The following is an 11,486-nucleotide window of genomic DNA, read 5'->3' on the forward strand; positions in this document are numbered from 1 at the left end:
TTTGAATGTCGCACACATGTGAATCTTGGCCCTTTAAAAACCACATTTCCTTCTCCCTTCCTCATCACCACTAAGCAACAGTTTTCTTTGGCCTACTACCCTTTTTGGTATCTGCTTTTTCAACAGAAGCAAAGCTTCCAGCCCCCCATGGGTCACACTCCCCAATGCCAGTGCTTCTGCCCCAGTACCATTATCATGGGAATGGGGGGAAATAGGAGACACAAAAATAAAAAGAAATCCGTACATTTAGATGACCAAGAGTCCCAAGAGATAATAAAACAATGTCTTGCTAAGCAGACAGTCTTAGGAAAGGATGAGAAAAACTGGTCTCAGGAGGGTAGAGAGGCTGGCAGGGCCTTTCCTTAGAAGGCCAAGGAAGATGGCAAATCAGGGATGTGGTTCCTTTGCTTTCTAAATCCCCTTTTGTTTTAAGACCAGTGATGAAACCTCTCCAGACCCAACTGAAGCCACATGGGGAATCCCTCTCGGTTTTCCCAGCCACCAATTTCCTTCTCCCTTCATCTTGAGTCCTTACATCACTGGGAAGAACGTGGCCGTAAAACCTTGCCGTCTGAAAGCGTCTCCCCTACAAAACAGAGCTGCCTCCCTTGGTTCAAAGGCTCCCTTCGCCCAAAGGCCTGGAAGGGGGGGGGGTCTTTCTTCTCTCAGTTCCTTAGCAAAAAAGCAGAAAGAGAGACCTCCCCATTCGCCACTGAAGCATTCCCTTTCCCTGCACTACATCATGGCCAACCTAGGAGGGAATGGAAGACCCTGGGCAGGTGGTTTTGAGGTGGTAAAAAAGGAAGGGGAAAAATGCTTCATCTGTCTTCATTTTTAATTGCCATGAGAGCGCGATCTGTGTTTTAGATCTGTTTATATATACAGTTTTCCAAACAGCAATGCAAGACCCATTAAAAGCCAAATAATCCCAGGCAATCTCATCCCGATTTGCATCATTTTACACACACAGAGGGAATACTGCAAAACTGTCCAAGGAGGGAAGTTTCAGCGTCTTTTTCCGGCATGTTCTTGCAAAGGAAATTCCCATCAGAATGGTTTTAATGTTGACCTCTTTCATTATTTCTTTCCCTTCAAAAAATTCGGTTGAATTTAGGCCCAGTGGCTTCCTTCTTTCCCTGTTTAGCCGCACAGGTTGGGTTTTTTTAATGGCATCTAGGCTTGTCGAGGGAGAAGAAAACGCTTCTTTGGAAAAAATATAAGACGTTTTATCCAAATTGTCATCGGCCTGCTTCGAATCAGAAGGAAAGGGTTAAACACTGAGATGAAAATAAAACAGAGGCCTGTGTATGCATCTGTGCGATGTGTTATTGAAAAATTCACATCTTTAAAGAGAATTACACACAACAAAACCTCTTTCTAAATGCCCAGAGATAGGGATCACTTAAGAAAAGGGGAGAGAAAGGAATTGGTGAGCGTTTTATTGTCACAAACACCCGTTTCCGAAATTCCTGTATTACAGAAGACTGGTTTAAACAGATAAATTAAACCGGGGAACTGTTATCGATTACCTTTCTGCGGTCGCCATGAAATCCTCTGGATCCGTCGCTTTCCTTGTGCGGATCCCTTGGAAGGCCTCTCCGATGGGGTTGAAGGCTCGGCCACAGATGTCCAGACACAATTCTTGGTTGGCATGTTTTCTGGACAAGAATTGCGTTTGGACAATCAGGAGCAAAGATTTCGTCTCTCCACGTTTGGCCCCGGCATTTCTGGCAAAAGGGGAGGGAAACAACAACAACAAGAACAACACACACTTCATGCGCAAACTCACACAGCTTTCAAAGGCACACATGAGCTCTTGGTTGGTCTCAACCTTTGCCACATCCCTTATTGTTAAATACTATTATTATTATTCACCAAATAATTTTATTTTTCAACACCTCTGTTCATTTTTCGAAGGCGAATCATCCTCTCCAACCTTTAAAAACCCACTGAGACACAAAACTGAAAATGAATGGATTTATGGCAGAAGCGAGGAAGAGATGCACCACATTTCGAAGCTTTACCTAAACCAATGTATCCTCTCTTTTCTTTCCTTCTTCCCTTTTCCTGTTTGTCCCAAAGACCTGGCTAAGGTTTTGCCACAAGGATGGCTGCGTTTTCCTATTGACCGATAAATAAGTAATTCCCAGAGACTCTTTTTTCCTATGTTTTTAACTGTGGTGTTTTTGAATGCTGTGAAGCCGCCCTGACCCAGTTCTGGGAAAAGAGCGGGATGCAAATAGTAATAATAATAATAATAATAATAATAATAATAATAATAATAATAATTCCACTTTGTTTGGGATTTGCAAAAAGAAACCCTTTGGATGATTCCCATCCCTGAGCTGCCTGGAAAAATTCAGAGGATTTTATCTGTTTTCAAAAGAACATTTATTTTGCTCGTTTAAAACATAACCAAAACGGACGAAGATCTCAGGACATGATGATCCCTCTCTCATTCAATTTGGCAAGGAGAGAAGCCTGCCTTAGTCCATCTTTTTCCCTTTCCAAATTCAGTTTTTGTTTTCTCCAAATGCATCTGATTTTTAGGGGGGCATTTTTCCTTTCTTTCCAGAATCCTCCCAGCCAAACTTTCCTATTTCTTCTCAAGGTTTTGCATGCAAAATGTAGGATCAAATCTCCAAAACCAGGCTCCCAATAAAGACCACGAAAGGATCTCTTTTAGAGTCCATCTCGTGTATTTTCTCTTCTCCCAGATTTGAAGCTTTCTCTTCCCTTCCCTTTTCCTTTCGGGAGCCTATGCGTTTCGATCGCGCGTTTTCTTCCTTGTTTGCTTAAATTGCCAAAAGAGAGGAAGATTTAAAATCCAATCTTGGAAAGAAAGGCCGCCTCTCAACTATTTGGAGAACCTGCCTCGAGTTAAGAGGGAAGGAAAGACCTGTTTCTGGGACACGCATTCAGACCTACACGCCTCTGAAAGGTAGGGCTCTGGGTTACATAAGAGGGAGAAAGAGAGAGAGAAAGCAGTCTCCATTCCCCATTATTATTATTATTATTATTATTATTATATTTATTTATGCCCCACTTTTGCAACCCCCCTTTTTTGGCAAACCTTCTGCAAGAAAGAGAGAGAAAAAAGCAGTCTCCATTCCCTATTATTATTATTATTATTATTATATTTATACCCCACTTTTGCAAGCCCTATGCAAACCCTATTGATGATGATGATGATCATCATCCTAATGGATAAATACAGTAAAAGTCTTCCATCTGTTTTTAAGAAGCCCAGCGGGGATCCCTTCCATTCAGAGGCAGCAGTTTTCGGGCGATGGATCGAGCCATAGGTTTTCTAGCTGAAACGCGGGTTTTCTTTCCTCTCCAGTTTGCAAAGGGAGAAGGATCAGGGTCCCTTCCCCTCCTTCTCTTTACTCTTTGGAAGTCCCTACATTCTTTGCCCAGGAGGAGGAAAAGAGGAAAAGAGGGGCTGAGACACAGAGAAGGCGAATAAATGATGATGATGATGATGATGATGATGATGATGATGATGATGATGATGATGCGGATGCCGCCTTTCTGCCTGGAGCTGCTAGTGTGGCTCCCGGTGCAAAAGCAAGCGCCTCTCTCTCCTTCCCAGTTCCTCCCAGTCCCATCCCAGCCCAATCCCAGCAAAGCGGAGTTTACACCTGTTAGCCCGCTTCCCAGCTTCGGATCCTTGCTCCTCGGAGTAAGGGCTTCCCTCCTCGGTAGAAAAGCCAAAAGATGGGAGGGAAGGAGGCCGGAGGAGGTTGGGGGAGCTGGACCTCTTTGCCTCCCAGGTCTCCCTCCTTTGAAACTCTATTCCTCCCCCCAATAAAATAAAAATTAAACCCCTTTCTCTTCCTCCTTTCAGGCAGGAGACGAGGCCGAAATCCCTCACCTCTTTGGGTTCCCAACTAGAGTAAACCCACTGACCTGACTGCCGTTACACCCGGGTCGAGTTTCCCTTCCTCGGGGGTTTCCTACTCTAGTTGGGACCCTCGGGGGGAGATCAGGCCCCCCTCTCTCTCCCTTCCTTCCTTCTTCTCCCCATCTCCTCTTTTCTTCCTTTCTCTTTCTCTCCTTCTTCCCTTCCTTCCTTTCTCTCCCCCTCTCCTCTTTCTCCCCTCTCTCTTTCACTCCTTCCCTTCCTTCATTCCTTCTTTTCCCCCTCTCTCTTTCAGTCCTTCTTCCCTTCCTTCATTCCTTATTTCTCTCTCTTTCTCCATTCCTTCTTTCCCCCTCTCTCTTTCACTCCTTCCTTCTTCTCTCTCCCCTTTTCTTCTCCCCCCCCCAGTCTTCCTCTCCTTCTTCCCTACTTCATTCCCTCTTTCCTCCTCCACTCCTTCGCTGCTTCCCAAAGCCATCGGAGCATCCTCTGCTGCTGCTGCCGCTGCCGCCGCCAGCTTCCCATTCGCTGCCAGGGATGCAGGAGATGGAGCAGAGCATCCTTCCTCTCCATCCATCCATCCATCCGTCCCTCTCTGGCTCTCTTCTTCCTGCTTCTCGTCTTCTTCTCTTTTTCTTCTTCTTCTTCCTTCTCTCTTTTTGGGGGGCTTTCCCCCGGCTGCCCACCAAAGGCAGAGGAGAGGCAGAGCGACTGAAGGCAGAGGAGGGCTGGGGAAGGGTTTTTAGTGGAGGGCCGCAACAATAAGTGTGTGGCAGAGGAGGGTTAAAGGAAGAATGGGGACGGGCTTCAATTGGTACTGGATTTGAATAACACCCCGGGTGATAAATGGCCATTGTGTTTTAGGGCATAATGAATCTCCTCTCTCTCTCTCTCTCTCTCTCTCTCTCTCTCTCTCTCTCTCTCTCTCTCTCTCTCTCTCAGCAGAAGCTGTAGCAGCAGCTGCAACCTGGTGCTGGACACTCTCTCTCTCTCTTAAAGACACACAACAGCAACACAACACCCCAAATCCACAGGCTTCCCAACTTCAGGAGGCTGCCTGGTGGAACTGGCCAAGGATTCTGGGCTCTGTCCGTCTCAGAGAGTTTAGCTTATTTCATTTAAATGCCTTTGGGAAATATAGTCTCGGGTGGGTTGGATTCTGACTTGGTTGTGTGGTTGTTGTGTGGACTGGGTGGCCCTTGTGGTCTCTTCCAACCCATTTCTGACATGGGGGACCCCAAGGGAAACCTACAGCTGGACACAACTAAACAATCTTGTCAAGGGGAAACCTTTACTTTTACCTTTAGGGAAACCTGGCGGAGTTGTTTGAGTGTCGGAGGACAACTCTGGAGACTAGGGCTTGATTCCCAGCTCACCCATGAAACCCACTTGAGCAAGCTGCACTCTCTCAGCCTCAGGCGAAGGCCATGGCAAACCTCCTCTGAACGACTCTTGCCAAGAAAACCAACAATAGGTTTGCATTAGGGTTGCTGTAAGTCAAAAATGACTTGAAGGCACACCACAACGACCAAAGAGAACCTATCATGGGGTTCTATCTAGGCAAGATTTGTTCAGAGGAGGTTTGCCATGGGCTTCTCCTGAGGCTGAGAGTGTTTGACTTGCCCAGGGTACATAGTGGACTTCATGCCCAATCTGGGAATCGAACCCTGGTCTCTAGAGTCATAGTCCAACACTCAGGGTCACCGTAAGTCAGAAACGAAGGCACACCACAGCAACCAAGGCGACCCTATTATGAGGCTTTCGTGGCAAGCCTACATCAGATCTTGGACACTAAGCAGGGTTAGGCCTGGTTAGTACATGGACGCGAGACCACCAACAAAGAGCAGGTGCTGGAAGCTATATTTCAGAAACCACCTCTGACTATTCCTTGCCTAAGAAAACACTATGAAATTAATGGGGTTGCCATAAGTTGACAGTGACTTGAAGGCCCATTCATGCATATACCTGGCATTCATGCATATACCAGGCATTTGTTGGCAGTCTTCCATCCAAGTACCGACTAGACCTGACCCTGCTTAGCTTCCAAGAACAGACAGCTTCAATCCCACCCAGAGCCCACCCCTCTGTCCCTGCTTTCCTATAGAACCAAGAGCTTTGGCTTCTTAAAGATCTTTCTCCCATCCATCCACCTAAGAATAGCCCCACATCCAGCGCTCAGGCCTTTGTCACCCTGCAGCAACAATTCAAAAGGGGGAAACCACAAAATAATGCTCCCTCGCCTGCACTCATGAAGATGATAGTATTGGCCCCCTTTGCTTTGCAGCTGCAGTGCAAGGCTGGGGCAGTGCAGCCTGTTTCTCCCTTGACTTGCATGCTGCTGGAAAGTGAGAAGAGGAGGAGGAGGAAGAGATGCACACAGAGCCTGTCAGAGGAAGGAGGAGGATGGAGAGGGGCTGCGTGCCGGCAAGAGGGGGGGGAACAGAGCGGGTCGGGAGACTGAGATCATAGCCTACAAATAAATAAATAAGTGGAACAAACAAGCAAACACATACAAGGCAGTGAAGCCAAAGGGCTCAGCTACACTATGCACACAGACAGACAGACGCATGCATGCAAGCTCCAGGAAATATTTGGCTCCCCATCCAACGATGCTGAGAAACTTCAGACCGGAGTGGAGATACTTGGCATTGACAACAGTAAATGTATTTGGTATCCAAATACCAAATAGCCCTTGGTATCCACTGGGGTTTGGTTACAGGACCCCTTGTGGATACCAAAATCCGTGGATGCTCATGTCCCATTAAATACAGTGGCCTAGTAAAATGATGTCCCTCATATAAAATGGCAAAATCAAGGGCCCGTTACAGACGGGCCTATAGTATGGACTGGGTCTGTATTAGGGTTAGAAAGGGGCGTCACTTCTGGACGCCCCTAACCCTAATACGGACCGAGTCTGTACAAATGGTGGCTCCCGTTCCACACAGGGGCCGCCATCTTTACGTAGAGGACGCACTGCATCCGCACGTTGCACAGCGCATATGACGCTGAGAGTGCACCATTGGCGCCTTGCGGCGTCATATCTGCGCAGCAAAGAGAAGCGCCATTTTGGCACTTCTTATTTGCAGTGCGGAGGAGCCTCGTGGTTTGGACACTGGGGCTCCTCCGTGCTACAAATGGCGGCAGCGGCAGACTGCCCCTTCTGGGCGGTCTGTAACGTGCCATGGTTGGCTTTTTCTGGAATTTATATATTTTTATATGTCATGGATGCTTGAAACTGGGGATAAAAAAAACAGTGGCTATGGAGGCCTGACTGTTTTTATATACAGTGGACCCTTGTTATACGCTGGGGTTTGGTTCCAAGATCCCCCGTGTATAACAAAATCCGTGTATGCTCAAGCCCCATTACATATAATGACATAGCAAAATGGTGTCCCTTATAAAAAATGGAAAATCAAGGTAAATTTATACTTTTTTAGAACATTTTCAAACCGTGTATGCTTAAATCCGCGTATAAAAAATCTGTGTATAAGAAGGGCCGACTGTACTTTCTCACCTTTCTCCCAGTATGGGACCCTAAGCATCTTACAATATAGGATTAAAACAGAATGTGATAGAGAAAGCTTTTTTAAAAAACCCTTTGCATATTGTGCATCATGTACTCGTGGTGGATTCTCACTGACTGTAAAAGACTGTCCTCTCTTGGAAAGGCGTCTCAATTCATATCATATTTTAGGATCAATCATCTTCAGAAGAGAGAGCGCAGGCCTTTGGACATTGCAAAGCTACTGTTAGTGTATGTACTGCATGCACCTGAGCAATAACCAATGATTCTGGCTTTGTCATTAGGAAAAGTGAGGCAGGTGCTTCAGGTGACAGATGGAGTGGTAAGCAGACAGAGGAGAGATCTGGATAGAAAATGGCCTGCCATGTGCTGCCCACTAAGTGTGGAGAAGGAGGTTGTATCATGGGGAGTGTGTTGGTGCTGTATACCTCCAAGTCTTTTCTGACTTATGGTGACCCAAAGGTGAACTCATCACAGGGTTTTTGTGGCAAGACTTCTTCAAAGGGGGTTTGCCTTTGCCTTCCTCTGAGGCACTGAGAGTGTGATTTGCCCATGTCACCCAGGGCCAAGTGTGGATTCAAATCCCCAGTCTCCAGAGTCATGGTCCAACACTCAGACCACTACACCACACAGCAAAACCTTCAGCTGCCCCAACTAGCTGAATTTGGTGCGTGAAACGTTGCAACAGGGAGCAAGAAGTCTTTGGTCATTCCAGCTGTGCAGGTACACTGAGGTATAGCTCCAGGAGGTACAAAATAAGGGTATTGATCAGTCACTACAAGCTAAAAGCCATTTACTTCCCAATGAAACAGCGGGAAAGTGAAGGAGACTCCATCCCACACTGTAACTCTAACACTAGGGAGAGTGTCACCAAAGGAAACAGAATTTGTAGGCTCTCTTCTGCTAAAGACTTTTTAAAAATCTGGTGGTACATCCAAATTTGGAAGAATTACATCTTTGGTATTCACCTCCTAGAATACCCCAGCTAGCATGGGATTCTGGGAGTTGCAGTCCAAAGAAGCAGCTCTTTCAGGCCCTGGAAATCTAAGCTTTCCACTCAAGCTCTAGGCAGCAGAAGGGTCAAAACATACCATTCCCAAAGCCCATTAAAAACACACCGTTTTTCCTTCAGCTTCCATGATGCCAGGTAAAACAGGAAGGCTCTTAAAATATTGGATTTTATTTACTTTCCTTCTGCCCACGGAGCTCAGCAGAGCTCAAGTGTGAAGCTTTGGAGAACATTTGCAAGGAGAACGTTCCATAAACATAGTCAAAAGTCTGTATAGATCAGGATTAGGGTAAATTGGGCCTCTGGATCTTTTGGACCTCAACTTCCAGAAGCTGATGTGGCCAAAGTTAAAGAATTATGGGAGTTGTGATCCAAAAGATTTGAAGATCCTGGGATAGAGAAAGAGGTGGGGAAACAGTAACAGTGAAAGGAGCAAAAAAGCTCTTAAACACATAATGCTGTTGATGGGTTTCTGCAAAACAGCACCTGTATGTCCCTTTTGGACTTTAGTCCTTCAAAGTCCTTGGTTGCTGTTTTTGGGATGTTCACTTTTTTACCTCCTTCTAGTTTGCAAGAATGAATGAAGTTATGTAACATATATATATATATATATATATATATAGTCTGAAACTTCTCTTCCTTGTTTTCTTTCTCTTTTCTTCCTTTCTCTTTTCAACCTTTCCCCTCCCTGATGCTTTCTGCTCCACTTGTAATAAAGAAAATATCTTTGCTAGTCTTCTCTAGTTGCCTGGCAACTCCGATTGAAGCCCCGGCAAGAGCGGCCGAACAAAATGTAACCAATCCAAAGACAAAGCCAAAGATTTTGGTGACATGTGACCCTTGGTATGAAAAGGGCAGCCTTAAAATGTCCCTTATGTCTTTTTCCCTCCTGGCCGGTGGGACTGTCACCCCGCACCCTTGCATTCACTTTCTTACACCAATAAATATGGATTAGTGGAATACTTGTTCCCACAGTGCTGAAAAGATGGGATTGATCTTTGGACCCCATTTATGTACCATCCTGACAAGGCTCTAAACAAAATTAACAGGGACGAGTCAAAAGGAGCAAACCTGAGTTTTTGGAGCCCCTCGGGAGGGAGGGAGGGTGGCCTGGGGACGGGAAGCAAGTTTGGCTCAACTACGTTTGAACCTCCCATTAAAAAGAAAGAGAGAAAGAAAGAAAGAAGGAGAGGGGAGTCCGTCTGCTCGGGAGTAACGTTTGGGACATGGCATTATGTCATCCCAATCTGGACAAAAGGGTCTCCATGGGTTTCCCAGAGGTATACATTTCCCTGTGGAGGTATAGACCCTTCCCAGGAAGGACAGCATGGAGATCTTCTAGGGACAAATTCCAGAAGAAGTTTGTGCGTTCATTGGAGGGAAAAAGTTTTTACATTGGATTTCCCAGCAGACAAATAAATAAAGGGACAAGATTCTTTCCCTTGGCTCTCATCAATAGATTAGGCATTCATTGTGCTAAAGGGAATTGCAAAGTCTTTCCGAAATTTTGTTGATGTTTTTGTTGTGTGCCTTCAAGTCATTCCCAACTTACAGTGAATGTATCATGTAGAAAAATATGTGACTTAAATAAGACTCACAGCTTTTGGTGTGTCATGTTTATTCAGAAGTAAGCTTCGCTGTGTTTAAGTGGGACTTACTCCTAAACTAAGCATGCCCAGGTTTTTTACTCGTGGGTCAGAATCTGGTGTCTTATGCATGTGTATGTTCCCCTTTGGAAAAGGTTTTTGGTCTGAGGCAGGGCTGTCCCAGATGGACCAAATGTGGCAAGAAGTTGTGGCACTTGTTGTTTTAATTTCCAGGTGTTTTTAAAAAAACATCCAAGCCATATTCCAAAGGAATATCCACACTCCATTACTATACTCCGGTGTAAGAATCTCCTGCGTTTGGCCATTCCTGGTGCTACCTGCAACATTTTATTCCTATACTTGAGTGGAATTCCGAGGCATATTGCAACCGTATTGCAACTCTTCTTATCTCCTGCTTCTTATCTCCTCCCAGAATCTCCCAGCAAGCATGGTTCCCAATCTCTGAAAGGTCCTGATAATGATAATCCAGCCCAGGTTGATTCAGGATGTTTGTGACAGAAGGAGAACCACGATTTATTTGATCAACAGATCTTCTTCTTCTTGCACAGGTTGCTCTTAAAAGGCCCTTCTATTCGCTTTCCATCCTGGGCCTTGAAAGCATCCATTCTGTGAATGAAATCATCCACAAATGAAATTTCTGTTTGGAAAAAAAATACACACATCATTAGAGTTTGGGGTGTTTTTTTAAAACAGCTGGGTAAAAATGACATAGCAGTCTGCCCTTCCACCTGTTTTTTAGGTGCTAAGATTGGGAATGGAAGATGGATAGACTGTGAAATACTTTCACATCTGTATCCTTTCCGTAGCCAGTTTTTAGCTTAGATCTCATTTCAGAGATGAGTTAAACAATATTGGATACTTCCAAAACTTCCGAACAGAGAATGCGGATCATTTCAGCAAAATAAACTAAATAAAACCCACATTTTTCCACACACCTCATTCCCTCTCATAGACTGCCAGGAAAGAAAACACACACACAACCATCCAATGAAGTTATTTCCAGGATTTTTAATTCCTTCTACTGATCCTTCCAAAAATGCAAGACAAATATTTCCCCTTTAAAAGCAAAGCCGTATTTTCTCAGGATCCCAAACGCCTTCGGTGCCGGGTCCAAGAGCGGAGAAAGTCAGCTCGGTGAAAATCCCGTAAGTTGGACATTATCTCCATTTTCAATATTTTTTTCACTTTCTAGCGGTCCAGAATCTCTGTCGTTGTTATTTGGGTTCTCCTAGGAAGGTGAGTTGGAAAGACAGATTTGGTGTGTCTGTTGAGAAAGTATTGGAGCAATGGTGAAGGTAAGAAGTTTCACACTCTCTGAACCCAATATTCATGTTGGGTTATTCTTATTATTCTTATTAGTTTCGGTTTCTCTGAGATTTGTAGTTTAGGGTTCTCTAAATACCAACCCCACCCCCAAACTGCAAATCCTAGGATTCCCTAAGATGCAATCATGGTAGTTATACCTTTATGAGTGCATATATA

At 45.1% G+C, this 11,486-nt stretch overlaps 1 protein-coding gene across 2 annotated transcripts in view; it reads left to right on the plus strand.

Moving 5' to 3' along the window:
- URM1 (ubiquitin related modifier 1) overlaps nucleotides 1–11,280 on the plus strand; it is a 30,907-nt gene extending 19,627 nt beyond the window's left edge. The window contains exon 5 of one of the 2 annotated variants that reach the window (XM_089534823.1): nucleotides 11,197–11,280. In XM_089534823.1, the coding sequence (XP_089390949.1) occupies nucleotides 11,197–11,244 (48 nt within the window). In that variant the 3' untranslated portion in view covers nucleotides 11,245–11,280. Of the gene's footprint in view, nucleotides 1–4,807; nucleotides 4,880–11,196 lie in introns of those variants that run through there. The other variant, XM_089534824.1, reaches the window with a different exon arrangement.
- Nucleotides 11,281–11,486: the final 206 nt, after the last annotated feature.

Source organism: Sceloporus occidentalis, unplaced genomic scaffold (genome assembly GCF_023333645.1).
Source record: "Sceloporus occidentalis isolate IW3139 unplaced genomic scaffold, rSceOcc1.0.p SCAF_8, whole genome shotgun sequence".
Classification (NCBI taxonomy): domain Eukaryota; kingdom Metazoa; phylum Chordata; class Lepidosauria; order Squamata; family Phrynosomatidae; genus Sceloporus; species Sceloporus occidentalis.